Source organism: Podarcis muralis, chromosome 10, assembly GCF_964188315.1.
Source record: "Podarcis muralis chromosome 10, rPodMur119.hap1.1, whole genome shotgun sequence".
Taxonomy (NCBI): domain Eukaryota; kingdom Metazoa; phylum Chordata; class Lepidosauria; order Squamata; family Lacertidae; genus Podarcis; species Podarcis muralis.
The window spans coordinates 72191405-72212815 of record NC_135664.1 but is presented as its reverse complement, the minus strand read 5'-3'; the positions used below and the strand labels follow the sequence as shown (position 1 = coordinate 72212815).

The 21411-nt window shown below is 53.2% G+C and overlaps 1 protein-coding gene across 3 annotated transcripts in view; it reads left to right on the top strand.

Annotated features, from left to right (window-relative positions):
• The window catches only part of IRF5 (interferon regulatory factor 5), a 40727-nt gene extending 27025 nt beyond the window's left edge, over positions 1-13702 (top strand). For all 3 annotated transcript variants that reach the window (XM_077935381.1, XM_028746873.2, XM_028746872.2), the window contains exons 4-9: positions 2138-2184; positions 3444-3477; positions 5075-5395; positions 6162-6551; positions 9173-9291; positions 12636-13702. In XM_077935381.1, coding sequence (XP_077791507.1) covers positions 2138-2184; positions 3444-3477; positions 5075-5395; positions 6162-6551; positions 9173-9291; positions 12636-12869 — 1145 coding nt within the window. In that variant the 3' untranslated portion in view covers positions 12870-13702. The remainder of the gene's footprint in view (positions 1-2137; positions 2185-3443; positions 3478-5074; positions 5396-6161; positions 6552-9172; positions 9292-12635) is intronic.
• Positions 13703-21411: the final 7709 nt, after the last annotated feature.

Genomic DNA, 21411 nt, shown 5'->3' with positions numbered 1-21411 from the left:
CTGTGGAAACCTACTTGACCTGGCACAGCAGTGGGGACGTCTTACCCATAGAGGCTAGTGGCACAGGGCGCCAGGGCGCATAGCTGTCAACCGTCCCTTATTTGGCGGGAAACTCCCTTATCCCAGCGCTGTGTCCCGCTGCTGTCCCTTATTGATGATGTCCCTTAAATTTCCCGGGTTTCAAAGGAAGCAGCTCCTCTCCCTCCCTCTCCCTCCCTCCTTGCCGGCCAGGGAGGAGGGAGGCTCCAACTGTGTTGCTTGGCTGCGTTGCTCACCCAATAAGAAGTCTAAGAACGACTGGGGGGTGGAGCTTGCATGCCTTGTGCCGATCAAATCGGCCGCGTTGCCTGGGGACTCGCCTTTGCTCAGCGCTTCCCAGCGGAGAGGTGACGGTGGTTTCCCTTGCTGCGTCCCCTTTGCCGGGTTGCTGCGCTGTGGGAACCACCGTTTGAGGCTTCGTTTGGCTGCTGGTTGACTAAAATCCCTTATTTTGGCTGCTGATCCCTTATTTTTGAGGCTGCTGGTCCCTTATTTTCAAATCTGTAAGTTGACAGCTATGCCAGGGCGCCAAGTTCTGGAGGGCGCCAGGGAAAGAGGTGGAGGCTGGGCGCGGCGCCTCCCAGCATCAGCTCGCCGCCTCTGCCGCGCCGCACCGAAGCAGCGCCGCGCCGGGAGCCTCCACCTGCCATGGCCACCGTGGCACGAAGGGTCCAGCTGAACCGGGAGTCGCCACGTCCAGTCTCCGCCTCTTCCCAGCCCCGCAAAACTGGGCGCATCGCTAGCAGTGCCGTCCTCCCTAAAAAAGGTCGGCAGCTCTGGAAAATGGGGGGCGCCGGAGGGATCTTCGCACCACAGCGCCAGATATGCTTAAGACGGCCCTGAACATGTGCCCCACAGATAACAACACCATGGTCTTATTTCCATCTATTCTTTTATTTATTTATTGGTTTTCAATAAATATGGGGGAAAGACTCCATAATTAAAATGAATGTCCTGCCAAAATGCTATATTTGTTCCAAACGATACCAATTATGAATAAAGAGAATTGCTTTGAAGAAGGGAGGAAAGATATAATGAGATTCGTATGGCAAGGAAAACACCCGCGGATAAAATATAAATGATTGACAGGAAGAAAGGAAAGGGGAGGATTAGCAGTGCCAAATTTAAAATTATATTATGAAGCAGAATGTTTCATTTGGGTAAGAGATTGGGTTAGATTGGAAAAAACGAAGATACTGGATCTTGAAAGTTTTAATAATAGGTACGGATGGCATGCGTATCTTAATTATGAGAAAGTAAAAGTCAATAAATAATTTACAAGTCATATATGAAGAGGTGCGTTATATAAAGTTTGGAACAAATATAGATTGCATCTGGAACCACAGACCTATTTCCTTCCATTCTTGGAGGGGTGGGTCAGGGATGGGATTGCTTCTAGGGCTGGGCAATATCCAGTTTTCAACATCGTGACACGGCTCACAGGGCGATGTGCTGATACGTCACAATGTCTGGAATGTATCTTGGCTGCCTCTTCCATCTTCCCACCATAGGGAAGGAGGAAGCAGCCGGGATGCCTTGCCTAGCCCTACATGGCAAGCAAGGCCCCATATTGCTCTGGAGGAACATGGGGGCTTCCTTAAACTGCTCAGCTGGGGGACATGATGCCAAGAGGCATTGGGGCTCGCTCAGCTGGGGGGCGGGAGGTTCCCCCCCCAGTCGAGCAGCTCAAGGTAGCCGCCATGCCCCTGAAAGCTGCCCGCCTGCCTTTGCCCGAGTGGGCGAGAGCATCTTGCATGGCACATCTTCCTTGGCGCCCAAATGACTTGAGCTGGCCCCTCGCGCCTGCTTCCTCGCCCCTCCAGCCCTTCAGCAAAATTCATTTTCTGCAGTCGCTAGGAATTTGTTGAAGACAAGTTGGGTAACAAGTCTCCCAGTCTCCCCTCCTTCTCTCTCACATGCACACAACATGATTTGCAAAAGTCGCCATAGTTTTGAGAGTCAGTCCTCTCCTCACAACCCCTGTGCTGTAAACCTTTCTGTTTTTACATTTGGGGGGGATAATTCAGGTGGGGGGACATGTAAAGCTCAAGAAAGAGGCTCTGGGGAACGTACAACATTTATTTCCCCCCTCCCTCAGAGCCTTTCGCTGGAGATGAGAACATCGGCCCTGAAGAAGAGGAGGAGGTAAGGAAGAACGACCTACTCGCTTTCTCTTTCTGATGATTTTTCATCCTTTGAGGAAACTGCAGACATTGGCATGTGGTAGTTGGACCTCTGCCCATGTTCTAGCAGATGGAAGGAAATGCTTAGCTGCCCAGAGTCTCGAAGTTTGCATGGATTTTATTTTTCAAAGGACAGTGATCCTCCCTTTCCTTCAGTTCCGCATTCCTGCGTTCTGCAGATAAGGGTTTTTCTCACTTCTGAGCAATTAACCCTGCATGTGAGAGGCTGGGGAACCAAAAGCCCTTCTGGGTTGTTTTTTTTGCTAGACTACAACTCCTATCATCCCTGGAGGTGATGGGAATTGGAGTCCCACAACAACGGGAGGGTAGGTCACAGATGAGCCGACCCTGATGGGTTGGGTTTCCAGATTCAAGGTCCAAGATCCTACTTTCTAAGAGACCCACCAGCAGGAGATCTGTATGAAGTTTCCGCAACTCCGCTTACCACCATTTTTCGTGGCGCTGCCCTTTGGTCCAGGCTCCTTCTCCACTTTGAAAGCTGCAGAGATGGGCGGAGATATTCCCAGCAGTTTCATAGCCATCCCCTCCCAGGCTCCAAAGGCTGGTTTGGACACTGATTTATCCTGACACTCCATTTAATTTGCCTTTGCGTGTTTTCCATTCTGTGCTTTTATTATCTTTAGGGCTGTGCTATTGTTTTTATATTGTACGCAATGTGTACATTGCTTAGATATTACATATATACACAGAGAGAGATTTTTTTCTTCCTATATAAATAGAACTGCAAGGCTGTCGTCACGCAGCTCCCGTTACAGCAGCCTTTCTCAACCTGGGGGTCCCCGGATGTTGTTGAACTACAACTCCCATCACCCCTAGCTAGCAAGGCCAGAGCTCAGGGTTGATGGGAGTTGTAGTCCAACAACATCTGGAGACCCACGGGTTGAGAACCGCTGCGTTAGAGGATTTGTAGTGCCTCCTCGCAGTCCTGGATTTGCAGGATGATAAAACCCAAGGGGCCCAGGAAAGTGAGCTCAGTAGCTTGTAGAATGGCAGATTTGCAAGGGGACCCCGAGGGTCATCTAGTCCACCCCCCTTCAATGCAGGAATCTCAGCTAGAGAGGGGGGTCCGACTGGGGTGCAAGGGGAGGTTAGTTCTGCTTCCTGGGGATGCCCAGGGTGTCTTCAAACATGGGTGCCCCAGCAGGATCTCGGCTCAAGGTCTTTTCCCACCGCCACTAACACCAATTGCTTGATTTGCAGTTGCAGAAGATGATGCCAACGCTACAAATTGCAGGTGGGTGCCAGAGTGCCAGAGGGGGGAGGCGGCTGTGCTGGGAGGGGGCTGGGGGGGCACAGGGATGGATCATTAACCCAGTTGGAGTGACGCTTTGCCCTTGCACACTCCTGATGGTCATTTTCAACATTACCATCTCAAGAAACGTCCAGAAATTCTTGCACTGCATAGGAGACCTTACAAGCGGTGAGTAGGCCCTATTATTTACTGTATTGCATTTACATCCCACCTTCAAGAAGTATTATTATTATTATTATTATTATTATTATTATTATTATTATTATTATTATTATTTTATTACTTATAACCCACCCATCTGGCCAGGCCTCCGCAGCCACTCTGGGCTGCTTCCCACAGGATATTAAAAACACAATAAAACATCAAACATTAAAAACTTCCCTAAACAGGGCTGCCTTCAGATGTCTTCTAAAAGTCAGATAGTTGTTTATTGACATCTGATGGGAGGGCGTTCCACAGGGCGGGTGCCACCACCGAGAAGGCCCTCTGCCTGGTTCCCTGTAACTTGGTTTCTCGCAGCGAGGGAACCGCCAGAAGGCCCTCGGTGCTGGACCTCAGCGTCCAGGCAGAACGATGGGGGTGGAGACGCTCCTTCAGATATACTGGGATGAGGCCGTTTAGGGCTTTAAAGGTCAGCACCAACACTTTGAATTGTGCTCAGAAATGTACTCAAGAGGCTGTAAATAGTTTTCTTCCTCCCTTTATCGCCCTCACAACAACCTTGTGAGGTAGGATAGGCTGAGAGTGAGCGCCTTACATAGAAGTAACCCCATGTTCTCACCGCAAAGCATCCAGGAGCGGAAGCAGACTATCTGAGCCAGGAGTCAGCAACATTTTTTTAGCCGTGGGCCGGTCCACCGTCCCTCAGACCATGTGGTGGGTCGGACTATATTTTGGAAAAAAATATGAACCAATTCCTATGCCCCACAAATAACCCAGAGATGCATTTGAAATAAAAGGACACATTCTACTCATGTAAAAACACGCTGATTCCCGGACCGTCTGCGGGCCGGATTGAGAAGGCGATTGGGCCGGATCCAGCCCCCGGGGCCTTAGGTTGCCGACCCCTGATGATTCTGAGCAGTCAAGAACTTTATATTCCAGCAGCCTTGCCCATCCCCTCTTGTGCAGCTAGCAAAAGACACCTTCTGCTTTCTTCCGGGGGGGGGTCTGCCGTGTCTTGGGGCACCCCCATCTTTCAGCCTGGACACTGAGATCCAGCTCCAAGGGCCTTCTGGCGGTTCCCTCATTGCGAGAAGTGAGGTTGCAGGGAACCAGGCAGAGGGCCTTCTCGGTGGTGGCGCCCGCCCTGTGGAACGCCCTCCCTTCAGATGTGAAGGAAATAAGCAGCTATCTTCTCTTTAAAAGACATCTGAAGGCAGCCCTGTTCAGGGAAGTTTTTAATGTTTACTGCTGTATTGTTTTTAACACTTGATTGGGAGCCGCCCAGAGTGGCTGGGGAAACTCAGCCAGATGGGCGGGGTATAAATTATTATTATTATTATTATTATTATTATTATTACCTGCCCCAGAGATCCCTTCCTGACATTTCATACATGCTTGGCTCTCGTTCCCGCAGATCCGTCCCACGGCGTGGAGCCCCTGCCCCCCTACCCGTGGCTGAAGCAGGAGGCCTTGTACCCGGGCCCTTGCGCCAACGGATCCTTCCCCCACGTGGCGCGCATGAATGCTCCCCCTCCGCCTCCACCCGTCAGCGCTTTTGCGGTAGGCGGGGAGCCCGCCGCGCCCAACTTCGCCGAACCGGCCGGAGCGATGCCCCTCGTTCCAGGAGATGTCCCCATGTCGGCGGACCTGGAGCCCCTGCGCCCGGGGGGCTGCCCGGTGGCGCCCATGGAGCAGTTCATCCCGGATTTGCTGATCAGCCCCCACATGCTGCCATGTAAGGATCCGTCCCGCGGCGGGGAGGAAGCGGGAGGGCGGGCGGGAATCGCGAAACCCTTTGGGAAGGGGAAATAGCCGCGGAGGCTAATGTAGTGTTAGTATTAGAGCAGGGACGTCCAAAGTCCCTTTCGGGGGCCTACTCCGGTTTAATTTGACCCCTGTGGCAGTTTATTTCCTGGGGTAAAATCCCCCCCAAAAGCTCAACAACTTGAATCCCAGGAAAAGGTCAACAACTTTGGGGTAAAATTGTAAAAAAAGCTCAACAACTTCAATCCAATTGGAATCCAAGGCTGATGGGAGCTGGAGTCCAACACTGTTAAGGATGATAGGAGCTGGAGTCTAATGCTGATGGGAGCTGGAGTCCAAGGCTGAGTCCAAAGCCATTAGGGATGATTGGAGCTGGAGTCCAATTCTGATGGGAGCTGGAGTCCAACACTGTTAAAGATGATAGTCCCAACCTGATAGGAACAGGAATCTGGGGCTGATGGGAGTTGAGTCCAACACCATTGAGGATGATAGGAGCTGGAGTCCAAGGCCGTTAGGGATGATGGGAGCTGGAGTCCAACATGGTTAAAGATTATAGGAGCTGGAGTCCAAGGCCGTTAGGGATGATGGGAGCTGGAGTCCAACATGGTTAAAGATTATAGGAGCTGGAGTCCAAGGCTGTTATGGATGATGGGAGCTAGAGTCCAAGGCTGCACGTAGGGCCTGTTCTTTCTACAAGATCCGTTGCAATGCCTAAATACGCTTTTACCTTCCCGCAGTGACCGACCTGGAGATCAAGTTCCAGTACCGTGGCCGCTCGGTGGGCTCCCTGACCATCAGCAACCCCCACGGCTGCCGCCTCTTCTACAGCAACCTGAAGCCCACCCAGGAGCAGGTGGAGCTCTTTGGGCCGCTGACGCTGGAGCAGGTGCGCTTCCCCAGCGCGGAGGGCGTGCCCAACGAGAAGCAGCGCTTCTACACCCACCAGCTGCTGGACGTCTTGGACCGGGGCCTCATCCTGGAGCTGCAGGGACAGGACATCTACGCCATCCGCCTCTGCCAGTGCAAGGTCTTCTGGACCGGGCCCTGCGCCGGGGAGCTGGCAGGCCCCAATCCCATTGAGCGCGAGAAGAAGATCAAGCTCTTCAGCCTGGAGAGCTTCCTTAACGGTGAGGGAAAGGGGCGAGGGCAAAGGCAGGCGCTTGGTGGAACAGGAATGGTTCTCTGAACATGCTCAGAGGCATAGCTGTCAACCGTCCCTTATTTGGCGGGAAAGTCCCTTATCCCAGCGCCGTGTCCCACTGCTGTCCCAGATTGATGATGTCGCTTAAATTTGCCGGGTTTCAAAGGAAGCAGCTCCTCTCCCTCCTTCCCTGCCGGCCAGGGAGGAGGGAGGCTCCAACTGTGTTGCTTGGCTGCGTTGCTCACCCAATAAGGTGTCTGAGAACGACTGGGGGGTGGAGCTTGCATGCCTTGTGCCAATCAAATCGGCCGCGTTACCTGGGGACTCGCCTTTGCTCAGCGCTTCCCAGCGGAGAGGTGACGGTGGTTTTCCTTGCTGCGTCTCCTTTGCCGGGTTGCTGCGCTGTGGGAACCACCGCTTGAGGCTTCGTTTGGCTGCTGGCTGGGCTTTCTGCCTTTGGCTCGGAGGGGCTCAGAAGTCGAACATACCTGTGCTCTGAAAATCCCTTATTTTGGCTGCTGATCCCTTATTTTCGAGGCTGCTGGTCCCTTATTTTCAAATCTGTAAGTTGACAGCTATGGAGAGAGGCACCATCACCCCACAGGGCCATGCAGATGCGCAGAGGAAGAGGGCAGAAGTCTCTGGGAATTCACGTCTGGGGGGAGGAGTGAGGCCACTTTTCTCCCCAGCACAGAACAACCTCGCAGGATCGTTGTGAGGATGGAATGGGGAGAAACTATGCAAGGCACCTTGAGCTCTTTGGGGGGGAAAGGTGGGGTGCCAATGTTGTTGGCATCTGTCTTGAGAGACAATGGGGTGCCCCTCCATGGTGAGGTCAAGCCGCTGGCGAATCATGCACAGGAATGCCATTTTTATTGTTACCATTTAATAATAATAATTTTTATTTATACCCTGCCCTCCCCGGCCAGAGCCGGGTTCAGGGCGGCTAACACCAATAAAATCACAGTAAAAACATAATGGGGGGGGGGGGACCAATTAAAAATACAGGTTAAAATGCAATGCAGCCTCGTTTTAAAAGTAGCCCATAGATCAAAACCCTAAGGGGAGGGAAACATAAAGGTCAGACCGAATTCAAACCAAAGGCCAGGCGGAACAGCTCTGTCTCGCAGGCCCTGCGGAAAGATGTCAAGTCCCACAGGGCCCTGGTCTCTTGGGACAGAGTGTTCCACCAAGTTGGGGCCAGTACTGAAAAGGCCCTGGCCCTAGTTGAGCCCAATCTAACCATCTTGCAACTTGGGACCTCCAAGGTGTTGTCATTTGTGGACCTTAAGGTCCTCCAAGGGGCATGCCAGGAGAGGCGGTCCCATAGGTACAAATGTAAATGATGATGATGACATTCCTGTACATTTGGTTATGCCTTGGCCAACCTTTGCTGAGGCTGATGGGAATTTTAGCCCCGCATGCCTGGAGCGCACCAGGTTGGTGGGAGGCTGGTTTGCTTTGTCTCTTTGGCTATTGTGCAACTTACTTCCGAGTAGACATGGCTAGGCGTGCACTAGCCATCTTGCCTAGGGGGCAACAGGGGAAAATAATGTTTGTTGTGTTCATGCTGTTTTGTGGCATTTGTAGGGCGACTCATGCAACACGTTGGCGATTAATATACACAGAACAATAATTATACATACTTTATCAACCTTCTGAGAAAAATACAAAACATTAAACAAAGCCACAAAGACTTGTGAGACAGAGTGCCGGCGATTTGCACCTGTTTCACCCTGGCAGTGCAAATAATCAGAAGGCTGCTGTTCGCCCCTGATGAGGCCCTTTAACTGGGGCTGGCTGGTAGCACACTCCCAAAACACTGTCTCGCAAGTCTTTGTGGCTTTGCTTAATGTTTTGTATAATCGCCAACTGAATTGATGCTTTTGAGTTATGGTGCTGGAGGAGACTCTTGAGAGTCCCATGGACTGCAAGAAGATCAAACCTCTCCATTCTGAAGGAAATCAGCCCTGAGTGCTCACTGGAAGGACAGATCCTGAAGCTGAGGCTCCAGTACTTTGGCCACCTCATGAGAAGAGAAGACTCCCTGGAAAAGACCCTGATGTTGGGAAAGATGGAGGGCACAAGGAGAAGGGGACGACAGAGGACGAGATGGTGGGACAGTGTTCTCAAAGCGACCAACATGAGTTTGACCAAACTGCGGGAGGCAGTGGAAGACAGGAGGGCCTGGCGTGCTCTGGTCCAGGGGGTCACGAAGAGGCGGACACGACTAAACGACTAAACAACAACAACAATAATCGCCAAAGTGTTGCATGAGTCTCACTACTTCTGTGATCAGCACAGGTTGCATTTTTCTAGCAGAAGCAAGATGCTGGGCTAAGGATGCCTTTGGTCCAGCATCCAGTCTTTTCTGCTGGGGAGGGAAAACTGCCAGGCTGCATCACCCATGCTGACCTGTTCCCGCTTCGAGATGCTCGCAGCCTTCAACCATCCTGCTATGACTTTCTCTCCTCTCCCTCCACCTTCTGGTTCCCTGTTCCCTCCTTGCCCTCTTCTCTTCCGCAATGGGCAGCCAATACTTCCTGGCCCTTCCCATTTCCTTTATTTAAAAAAAAAATATTTGTCCTTCCCGTCCTCTCTCCATAGGACTTATCATGTTCCAGAAGGGTCAAAGCACCACGCCACCCCCCTACGAGATTTTCTTCTGCTTCGGAGAGGAGTGGCCGGACCAGAAGCCTAAAGAGAAGAAGCTGATCACAGTCCAGGTGGGATGGCAGGGCTGTGTTTGTGTGTGTGTTTGTGTGTGTCCGTCCGTCCGTCATCTCCCTCCACCCACATACCGTATTTTTTGCTCTATAAGACGCACCCGACCATAAGACGCACCTAGTTTTTAGAGGAGGAAAACGAGAGAAAAAATATTCCGAATCAAATGTTGTTGAAGAGGGAGGAGGACAGAGGATCAGACTTACCCCTTATAGAGTCCCTTACTTTCCTCCTCCCGCTTCACTGAAGAGGCGCTGCGCAGCTATCCCTAAATGCCAGCCTGCATTCACTCCATAAGATGCACACACATTTCCCCTTATTAGGAGGGGAAAGGTGCGTCTTATAGAGCGAAAAATACGGTGAATCAGGAGGAGGTACGTGTGTCCATGAAGGTTTTCAAGCAGAAGTTGGTGTCAGGCGGCAGAGGATCCAATCGTCACGGCAACTTGCCAGGAACGGATAAGGCGAGGAAAAGTCCTTGCCATCTGCTTTTTATTCAATATTTACAGAGAGAGGCTTGGAACGCAACCTCTGGGAATAATGGCATTGTCCCGAGTGACTCTCCGCCCCCTTTTTCTCCCACTTCCTCACTCATCCTGAGCTCTTTGATCTTCTACTTTCAAGGCTCTCCAGGTTTTGGGAGAAGGGGGTTCTGACAGGGCCGGATTTAAGTTTTGATGAGGCCCTAAACTACTGAAGGTAATGGGGCCCTTTATATGTCCAGCTGTCCTTTGTCAACAACATATTGCCGCTGTTTTTTGTGTTGAATATGTGCAATGTGATATTTTATGGACCTAATGGATATCTAAAGCCATTTGCACATAACAAAATATGTATTTTATCAAAATAATGGTTACAACCAGTCCATGCAGAATGTAGGCACCCTATATATAGAAAGGAGCAAACCAGTAATATTTTAGGGAGCAGGCTAGCAGGCGGGGCCCATGACTTACCGTATTTTTCGCACTATAGGACGCACTTTTTCCCCTCCAAAAATGAAGGGGAAATGTGTGTGCGTCCTATGGTGCGAATGCAGGCTTTTGCTGAAGCCTGGAGAGCGAGAGGGGTCCGTGCGCACCGACCCCTCTCGCTCTCCAGGCTTCAGGAAGCTATCCCAAGTCTTGCAAGCCCGGCGGGATGTCCCGCGGGCTCGCAAGGCTTGCGGGCAGCAGCCTGCACCCAAAAGCTGGGGACAGCGGGGAGGCGCAGAGCCGCCACCCCGCTATTCCCCGACCTGATCTGGAGGCTGGCGGGGGGAGAAGCAAGCCTGCTTCTCCCCCCCCAGCCCCACAAGCTCGGGGGATAGGGGGATGGCGAAGCGCCGCCATCCCGCTATTCCCCGACCTGATCTGGAGGCTGGGGGTGGGAGGAGCAAGCCTGCTTCTCCCCCCCCCCCAGCCCCACAACCTTCAGATCAGGTCGGGAAATAGCGGGATGGCGGCGCTCCGCCATCCCGCTATTCCCCGACCTGATCTGGAGGCTGGGGGTGAGAGAAGCAAGCCTGCTTCTCCCCCCCCACCATCCCTACAACCTCCAGATCAGGTCGGGGAATAGCGGGATGGCGGCGCTCCGCCATCCCGCTATTCCCCGACCTGATCTGGAGGCTGGGGGTGGGAGGAGCAAGCCTGCTTCTCCCCCCCCCCCAGCCCCACAACCTCCAGATCAGGTCGGGGAATAGCGGGATGGCGGCGCTCCGCCATCCCGCTATTCCCCGACCTGATCTGGAGGCTGGGGGTGGGAGGAGCAAGCCTGCTTCTCCCCCCCCCAGCCCCACAACCTCCAGATCAGGTCGGGGAATAGCGGGATGGTGGCGCTCCGCCATCCCGCTATTCCCCGACCTGATCTGGAGGCTGGGGGTGGGAGGAGCAAGCCTGCTTCTCCCCCCCCCAGCCCCACAACCTCCAGATCAGGTCGTGGAATAGCGGGATGGCGGCGCTCCGCCATCCCGCTATTCCCCGACCTGATCTGGAGGTTGTGGGGCTGGGGGTGGGAGAAGCAAGCCTGCTTCTCCCCCCCACCAGCCCCACAACCTCCAGGCTTCAGGAGAGCCCCACCGCCAGCCCCACAAGCTCGGGGGACAGCGGGAGAGGCGCAGCGCGCCCTTCCCGCTGTCCCCCGACTTGGCTAGAAGGCTGGCGGGGGGAGAAGCCTGCTCCTCCCCGTTGCCAGCCCCGCAAACTCGGGGGACAGCGGGAGAGGCGCAGCGCGCCTTTCCCGCTGTCCCCCGACTTGTCTAGAAGGCTGGCGGGGGGAGAAGCCTGCTCCTCCCCGTCGCCAGCCCCGCAAACTCGGGAGACAGCGGCAGGGGTGCAGCGCGCCCTTCCCGCTGTCCCCCGACTTGGTTAGAAGGCTGGCCCAGCCCCGCAAACTCGGGGGACAGCGGGAGAGGCGCAGCGCGCCATCCCGCTGTCTCCCGACATGGTTTGGAGGCTGGCGGAAGGCTTCCTCCTCCCCCAGCCCCGCAAGCTCCCAGAGCGATGCCAAAGCTGCGCGCAGCTTCGGCATGGCTCTGGGTCCCGTTCTGGGGGAGGGGGAAGCTCGGGCTTCCCCGCCCCAGCCCCGCGCCTGGCGGGGGGGGGAATAATTTTTTTTGCCTTTATTTCCCCCCCCCAAATCTAGGTGCGTCCTATGGACCGGTGCGTCCAATAGTCCGAAAAATACGGTATATCATAGGAGCCTACACAACACAAAACACGGTTGCTGTATGTAGGTTTTATTTTACAGCGGTACCTCGGGTTACAGACGCTTCAGGTTACAGACTCTGCTAACCCAGAAATAGTACCTTGGGTTAAGAACTTTGCTTCAAGATGAGAACAGAAATCATGTGGCGGTGGCGCGGCAGCAGCTGGAGGTCCCATTAGCTAAAGTGGTGCTTCAGGTTAAGAACAGTTTCAGGTTAAGAACGGATCTCCAAAACGAATTAAGTTCTTAACCAAAGGTGCCACTCTATTGGTTTTTTAGCTTACGTTTTGGAAATGTATATCCAGTTGTTCTTTTCCTTTTTTCCCTGCTGGACGGGGCGGACTTATACGGAGGCACCACTGTAATTATTTTACCATTTCACCACCCCGCTTAATGAAGAGGACACTCGACAAAGCGCCGCTCTGCGCATGCACAAAGTGCTATTTAGCACTTCTGCGCATGCACGAGTGGCAAACCCAGAAGTAACCCATTCTGGTACTTCTGGGTTTGCCGCGGACGTCCGCCGAAATGGACGCTGGATGGGGCGGACTTATACAGAGGTACCACTGTAATTATTTTACCATTCCGCCGCATATATGAAAGCGAGGCTGCTCTGCTGTTCCACCTGTGCACGAAATGACGGAACCCCCCTTTTCCTCCGCAGGTGGTGCCAGTAGCTGCGCGTCTCCTGTTGGAAATGTTCTCCGGGGAGCTGTGCTGGTCAGCCGACAGCGTCCGCCTCCAGATCTCCCACCCGGATCTCAAGGACAAGATGGTGGAACAGTTCAAAGAGCTGCACCAGCTTTGGCAGACGCAGCAGAACGTCCAAGTCCAGAGCCTGCAACTGGCCGGGCCCGAGACCTGGCCCATGCAGACCAGCACCACAAACAGCATGTAGCCGCGACGGGGGGGGCGCCTTGCCACCCCCAGGCCTTAGCCACTTTGCTAGCGGGTGGCCGATGCAGAACGACAGGGACTTCCAAGCTCTGGGGCCTCCCGGCATTCCCAGTTAAGAGCCGGACTTCAGCGGGCGCCAAGTTGGGTCACGCAGCCTGACCGGCAACCTTTCGCTGAGCCACACAGAAGCTGCAGTGGTTCTTTGCGGGATAAGGGCCTTCTTCCGATTGCTGCAAAAAAAGTGAACTGTCAAATGGAAGGGGTGCAGGGAGAGGGCCGCAAGGAACTTGCAGGGCAAGGGCAGGTCTTGCGTCAGCGATGGGGGAAGTCGGTTGAGCTAGGTTGCAGCAGGTAGCTTTACTTAAGCGTAAGCGCTGTAGCAGGGAAGGGAAGACCAGGACTCCCACCTTCTAAAAGAGCCCCTGCGAAGGCCTGGAGCAGGGCACAAATGGGAGGCACCCCAAAGGTCCTGTAGCCCCCAACCCTGTGAAATTCAGTAACCACAGAGAACCATGCGCTGCTCTTGGGCCTCAGCCCCCAAAAGGCCAAAGATGGAGGCTGCTCTGTGCCCCCTTCCCCCACTAGGTTGCATGGATTGGGGCCAGACCTGCCTTGCTTGGTGCAAGCAAGCAGAAGAGGGAGTCTCTCCTCCGAGAAGCGCCCTTTGCCAAGTTTGAGACACTCTGCCAGCTCTGGCACTGGGATTCTTGACTTTCGATTTGCAAGAGCGAAGGGTTTTCAGTCCCTGTGGCTGCGAAGAGATGTTCGGAAGCAGGTGTGCAATGCCTTCGGAGCTCCAGCGAGCCAAGGAAATGGCCTGAAATGGGTTCTTTGTGGGCATCTAGGGCCCTGCATGTAGCTCCGCCTTTCCCCACCTGGTGCCCTCCAGGGGGTTTTGAACTACAACTCCCCTCGGCCTAACAGAACCAAGAATGCAGGTGGGTGCAGGCTTTGCACAATTGCTCCTCTGGGCAGGAAACCTCTGCGGGCAAGAGGGTATTAGCCAGCCTTTGGGGAAGGAAATATGCCTTTTCCTTTGTGTTTCGGAAGCCTGGGGTTGGTTTGGAGGGGTGTACATGCCAAATGTGCTTCCAGAAAGCACCCCCAGCCTTCCTTTACAAAAATCTATGAATGCAAAAGTGCTTGAATCCAGAGGGAAAGTGATGGGATTTGGGTTTGGGTGGGTAACACTTCAGGGTCATCTCTAGTTTTTTACTCCAACACTTGCCTGCCAAAATCAGAATCCATGCAGGTCACAGAACTCTGTTTTCCTTGGCAAAGCAGAAGGGGACAGTGGAAAGAGGGGTGGAAGGGAAGATCCCATTCCATGGGAAAAGCCTAAAAGGAGCCGGCGATTCTTTGCATTTGACGACCTGCCCCACTGGAACCACCAAGGTATTTAGTTTCCTGCCGCTCCCTTTCCTTCCGAGTCGGACAAGAACGTGCCCTGTGGAAGGGAGGGGCGTGTTGCAGTTCGCCGCTGCCAAACTGCCATGTTACGTGGCCTCTGCCCGTCAGCTAAGGGCAGCTCGACCTCTGCCTGTGAAATAAACATGTTTACTCCGATCTGCGATGGCTGATGAGTGGTTGAGATGCCGTGGGAAACTTGAGAGCTCCGCCAGGGCACCTGCTGCCGCCTCCTGCAATTCTGTCCCCGTCGCAAGCGAGAGGGGAGGTTGGCTGAGGTGGGGGGGTGGGGAGAATAACCACTGCAGGAATGGTACCTGGATATAGCTTGGTTGGGGGGGGCGGGTGGCAAGGAAGAGTCAGTCCCCCCCAAGGCAGCTTTCTCCAGCTCCATAGGCCTTGCCAAAAGCACAGCTTCTCCCAACTTTGCAAACCATCCCTTCTGTAAGATGTTTACATCTTGGGATAAGCTGAGATGTCCCCACATGCAAGACATGGTGCCCAAAGTATGGTAGACCCATTTTTTAAGCCCAAGGAAATGCCTAGTAGTAGTAGTAGTAATAATAAATAATTTATTATTTATACCCCGCCTATCTGACTGGGTCTCCCCAGCCACACTGGGCGGCTTCCAACCAAATATCGAAAACAATACAGCATCAGACATTAAAAACTTCCCTAAACAGGGCCGCCTTCAGGTGTCTTTTAAAAGTAAAATAGTGGGAGGGCGTTCCACAGGGCAGGCGCCACTACCGAGAAGGCCCTCTGCCTGGTTCCCTGTAACTTGGCTTCTCACAGGGAGGGAACCGCCAGAAGGCCCTCGGAGCTGGACCTCAACGTCCAGGCAGAATGATGGTGGAGACACTCCTTCACGTATACTGGGACAAGGCTGTTTAGGGCTTTCAAGGTCAGCACCAACACTTTGAATTGTGCTCGGAAACGTACTGGGAGCCAATGTAGGTCTTTCAAGACCAGTGTTATATGGTCTCGGTGGCCACTCCCAGTCACCAGTCTAGCTGCCACATTCTGGATTAATTGCAGTTTCCAGGTCACCTTCAAAGGTAGCCCCACATAGAGCGCATTGCAGTAGTCCAAGCGGGAGATAACCAGAGCATGTATCACTCTGGCCAGACAGTCCGTGGGCAGATAGGGTCTCATCCTGTGTACCAGATGGAGCTGATAAACAGCTGCCCTGGACACAGAATTAACCTGCGCCTCCATGGACAGCCTTAAGGCGATTGGAACCATTTGTGATGGAAACTGGCACAGTCTGCACTGAAGCATGGTGGTAAAACATACACCACGAATGTGATCTTTTGACAGGACAAGGTTCGGGTTAATAAAGCCAAAGCTGGGAGTGTTGACAGGGAGAGCAGGGATAAGGCGTTTAAGGAGATAGAATCATCGTATTGCAAAGGTTGCCCGAGGGTCATCTAGTCCAACCCTTTGCAATGCAGGAATCTCAACTAAACCATCCCTTAAATCCAACCTCCAAGGAAGGAGTCTTTCTGAGCGGGTCAGTTCCACTGTCAAACAGTTCTTGCTGCCAGAAAGTTCTTCCTGAAGTTTAGCTGGATACTCCTTCCTTGTAACTTGGAAGTCACTGGTTTGAGTCCTGCCCTCCAGAGCAGGAGAAAACAAGCTTGCTCCCTTTTCCATGTGACAGCCCTTGAGATATTTGAAGAGGGCTATCCTAGCTCCTCTTTTCCAGGCTAAACATACCCAGCTCCTTTGACAGAATTACAAGCCTGGTAGATGAAGGGAACGCAGTGGATGTAGCCTACCTTGATTTCAGCAAGGCATTTGACAAGGTGCCCCATGATATTCTTGTAAAGAAGCTGGTAAAACGCGGTCTTGACTATGCTACCACTCAGTGGATTTCTAACTGGCTGACTGACCGAACCCAAAGGGTGCTCATCAATGGCTCCTCTTCATCCTGGAGAAGAGTGACTAGTGGGGTGCCACAGGGTTCTGTCTTGGGCCCGGTCTTATTCAACATCTTTATCAACGACTTGGATGATGGACTCAAGGGCATCCTGATCAAATTTGCAGATGACACCAAACTGGGAGGGGTGGCTAACACCCCAGAGGACAGGATCACACTTCAAAACGACCTTGACAGATTAGAGAACTGGGCCAAAACAAACAAGATGAACTTTAACAGGGAGAAATGTAAAGTATTGCACTTGGGCAAAAAAAATGAGAGGCACAAATACAACTAGGGGAACACCTGGCTTGAGAGCAGTACATGTGAAAAGGATCTAGGAGTCTTGGTTGACCACAGACTTGACATGAGCCAACAGTGTGACGCGGCAGCTAAAAAAGCCAATGCAATTCTGGGCTGCATCAATAGGAGTATAGCCTCTAGATCAGTGTTTCCCAACCTTTTTTGGGCAAAGGCACACTTGTTTCATGAAAAAAATCTCGAGGCACACCACCATTACAGCCCCGTGACGTCAGCGCGCAGCGTCACGCCGGGAGGGACGCACGAAAGTGTAAGATTCAATTTTTCCCCTCCCCCTTGCCTTCCTTCTGTGCCAACCGCCAAAAAGCCAAGAATCGCGGGACCGCCGGCGGAGGGGGGGAGGGCGAGCGGAGGCAGCGGCGAGCCCCGTTCCTCCCCATCCGCCCCATTCCGTGCAAGGAGCGCGAACAGGTGTGAGAAGGGGGTCAAACCTGCGGGTCAGCGCCAGGGAACCTCCAAGCTTTGGGGGTGGGGGGGAGGAGGCAGCAATGCGAGGCAGGAAGGAGAGCGCGGCTTGGCGAAGTACTCGGCGGCGAAGGCCAGCAGGTCCGGCGGCCGGTGCCGCAGCACCTCCACCGTGTAGCCCTGCAGCAGCTCAGTCAGACCCGGCGGGATCTCGATGCTCATCTTGTAGCCGAGGCGCGCGGGAGACTCAACGGACGGGCCCGGGAGAGAGGGAGAGAGAGAGAGAGAGAGAGAGAGAGAGAGAGAGAGAGAGAGAGAGAGAGAGACACGACAGAGAGAGAGCGGGAGTCCCTGCTCGCCGTCGCCACCGCTACAACTACTGTGGCGGTTGGTCGTGGTCGCCGCCGCCGCCGCCCACCTCTATCTATCTCTCCCCCTCAGCTTTCTACGCGGGCCTCGAGCCGGAGGTGGGGGGTGGCCGCCGCCGCTTTCTCCGCCTCCACGTCCTGCCTCCTCCTCCTCAAGCCCTCCGTCAGCCCTGAGGGAACCGCCGCGCTCGCGCCGCCGCTCTCTGACACGCGAGAAAGAGAAAGGAACGGAGCGACGGGGTAGTCGGGGGAAGGAGGGGCCGGAATGGAAGCGCGAGGCGAGCTGCGCATGCCCAGCAGGAAGCGGCGGAGAACGCCACAGAGAGGGAGAGAAGCAAGGGAGGGCGGGGAGTGGGCGGGAACATGCTTCATGCGTCACAATAACGGACAAGAGGCGCTCGAGGGATAGATTAGGACCTAATTTGACTTTTACAAAAAAAAAAAAATCTTTCGAATTTTCCCCACGGCACACCAGGCAACATCTCGCGGCAGGAACAGTGGTTGGGAAACACTGCTCTAGATCAAGGGAAGTAATAGTGCCACTGTATTCTGCTCTGGTCAGACCTCACCTGGAGTACTGTGTCCAGTTCTGGGCACCACAGTTCAAGAAGGACACTGACAAACTGAAACGTGTCCAGAGGAGGGCAACCAAAATGGTCAAAGGCCTGGAAACAATGCCTTATGAGGAACGGCTAAGGGAGCTGGGCATGTTTAGCCTGGAGAAGAGGAGGTTAAGGGGGTGATATGATAGCCATGTTCAAATATATAAAAGGATGTCATATAGAGGAGGGAGAAAGGTTGTTTTCTGCTGCTCCAGAGAAGCGGACACGGAGCAATGGATCCAAACTACAAGAAAGAAGATTCCACCTAAACATTAGGAAGAACTTCCTGACAGTAAGAGCTGTTCGACAGTGGAATTTGCTGCCAAGGAGTGTGGTGGAGTCTCCTTCTTTGGAGGTCTTTAAGCAGAGGCTTGACAACCATATGTCAGGAGTGCTCTGATGGTGTTTCCTGCTTGGCAGGGGGTTGGACTCAATGGCCCTTGTGGTCTATTCCAACTCTATGATTCTATGACCGTTCCTCATCAGGCTTAGTTTCCAGACGCTTGGATTATATTCGTCACCCTCCTCTGCACACCTTGCAGGAAGATGGAAATAATGTGTGCATCTCAAGAACAGCCTCTTCTCAATTCGGACACAAGAAGCAACAGTTTCCTGGCATTCCTTGAGCGTTAGGGGTGCAAAGGGCACACACATTCTTGACTCAAACCACCTGTTTGCTATAGATAGCAACATGGCTTCCTGGACATTCGCACAGCTACATCTGCACTTGATCAATAGCCAGGTTCTCTCGTCTCGGATTCCTAGAGCAGCCTTACCAAAGCTGGTGCTCCTGAACTACAACTCTCCCCAGGGCAGGTGCGCTATGAACCGCCTTGCAGTTTTCTTAAAACAAATGAGGCACGAGCTTATTTTGCACAAGCCACCGGCCGTGCAGAGAGGTGCCGTGATGGGGATGGCTGCTCGCTCGTCACAGCAGAGATGGGAGAGGATTCCCTTCCATTTCCCACCTTTACCTGGTTGGTCCACAGCAAAGATGCCACCCCAAGCCCTTTCCCTGCTCGCAAATGGAACGACAGGGTGGCAAAGCCTCTCGCTGCAGCCTCTTTCCTGGGCCAGTTCAGTGGCACCATCCCATTCCTGCCTGCTCTGAAGCAAGCTCCATCGCAGGAAGCTGCCTTATACATTTGGCTCCCTCTTGCTCAGTACCGTATTTTTCGCTCTATAGGGTGCACCTGATTTTCAGAGGGGGAAATCAAGGGGGGGGGAATTCCCCCATCTCCCGCAAAAGCCCACAGGAGCTGCGCACCCTTTAAAGAGCATGCGGCTCCTGCGGGCTTTCGTTGAAGCCAAGGAGCCTGCATTCGCTCCATAGGACGCACACACATTTCCCCTTAATTTTTGGAGGGGAAAAAGTGTGTCCTATAGAGCGAAAAAGACGGTAATGTCTGCACTGATTGGCAGCCGCTCCCTAGGGTATCTGGCAGGGAGTTTCTGCCAACTCCACCTGGGACCTTCTGCTTGCAAGGCAAATGTTCGGCCGCTGAGCTTGGGGCATTCCTGTGGAGTTCGGGGGGGGGGGGGGTCCTGATCCCACAGAAGCCTAAACCCCCAAATTCCCCTGCCTCAGGGGAAAGAGTGAGGGTGTCGCTGCCCACCCAAAACGAGCGAGAAATGAGCTGTTTTATCCAGCGGGGCACAACTGCTGAAAGTACTCACTACAGCAAGGCAATAGCTAGAAACAGAGACAGTGGTACATTGGTTTTCTAACGGGTCGGCTCCCAAACGCCGCAAACCCGGAAGTGTTCCGGTTTGCAAACGTTTTTCGGAAGCCGCGCCTTGGTTTTCGAACCGTTTCGGGAGTTGAGTGGACTCCCGGAACGGATTAAGTTCGAGAGCCAAGGTACCACTGTATATAAGCCAATTCCAAATGAGTCACCACAAGGGAATGTCTAGGCGCCCTATTTTTTTCTGCAATGCGAATTTGCTGTTACGATTATTTTCATTTCTATACCGCTTTATATTTTAAAGAACAAGCCTCAGAGCAGTTTGCAGCACATTCAAATGAAACAATCCCAAATAAAAATAACTCAAGCTTCAAGGGAAATGTTTCAGTCCCTTCTCCAAGTGATGGTTTGCTTCCCCCAGTCGCCAAGCTAGCATCCAGAAATCTCCGTGCGGCTGCAATAGGACCCGCGCCACTTGCAAAACATGCCTGGCCGATTTCGAACACGGGACTGGACAAGGCAGAGATGAGAGCGCATAGACCCAAACGAAACTACTGTAGATTCCGGCGTATTAGGCGACTGGGCGTATTAGATGACAGCTGCCAATTTGGGGGTTTGTCTTATAAGCCAACCTAGCAGTTCAAAAGCACGTCAAAAAGTGCAAGTAGATAAATAGGTACCACTCCAGCGGGAAGGTAAACGGTGTTTCCGTGCACTGCTCTGGTTCGCCAGAAGGGGCTTACTCCTGCTGGCCACATGACCCGGAAGCTGTACGCCGGCTCCCTCAGCCAATAAAGCGAGATGAGCGCCGCAACCCCAGAGTCGGCCACGACTGGACCTAATGGTCAGGGGTCCCTTTACCTTATAAGCCCAGTCTTATACACTGGGCAGTGGGCAGCAGGTAGCTTTGGCAGCTTCCGAAGCAGCAGTGGGAGGGTTTCGCGCCGGGAGAAAGCCATACCCGGCGTATAAGACGACCCCTGACTTTTTAACCTCTTTTCTGGGGTTAAAAAGTTGTGTTATACGCCAGAATCTGCGGTAGCAGCCAGTGGGGGACAGGTGCTTTTCTAAACTCAAGGAACGGGCTGCCCTGTGCCCTTCAGTGTGGTGTTGTGGTTAAGAGCGGCAGACTCGTAATCTGGTGAACCGGGTTCGCTTCCCTGCTCCTCCACATGCAGCTGCTGGGTGACCTTGGGCCAGTCACACTTCTCTGAAGTCTCTCAGCCCCACTCACCTCACAGAGTGTTTGTTGTGGGGGAGGAAGGGAAAGGAGAATGTCAGCCGCTTTGAGACTCCTTTGGGTAATGATAAAGCAGGATATCAAATCCAAACTCTTCTTCAGAATCCTGCGATGGTCAAATCCAGGAAGGCCGTCGGTGAAAGGGACAGGAGGCATAATGTAGACCACAAACCCCAACCGCTCCCGCAAGCCCTTAGGGCAAAAAGGCTACTGGGACAGCTGCAGTTTCAACTTTTTCGTCTGTTTTTATTTCTTTTCTCTTTTTTTGCGTGTTTTTTTAATATTTTAAATCTTGTTCTCGAGATGGCTACAACACCAGACGGAACAGCACCCCCCCCCATTTCCTGCCTCAATGTCTGCGCGGGGCCCGCGACTCCCTCTCCCTCTCTGTGTCTCCCCCCACACCGGAGTCGCTGCCGGGATCGGTTTTAAAGAAATAGCCTGCCCGCCCCCCTCTCGGTCCTCCAGAGTCCCCCTCGCCCCTCCCCACCCCTCCAAAGCGGTTTTAAAAAAAAAATCCCAAACAGATTTAAACCAAATTTTCCAAAAAACCCAAATCAACTTTTAAAAAAGAATATATATATATATATATAT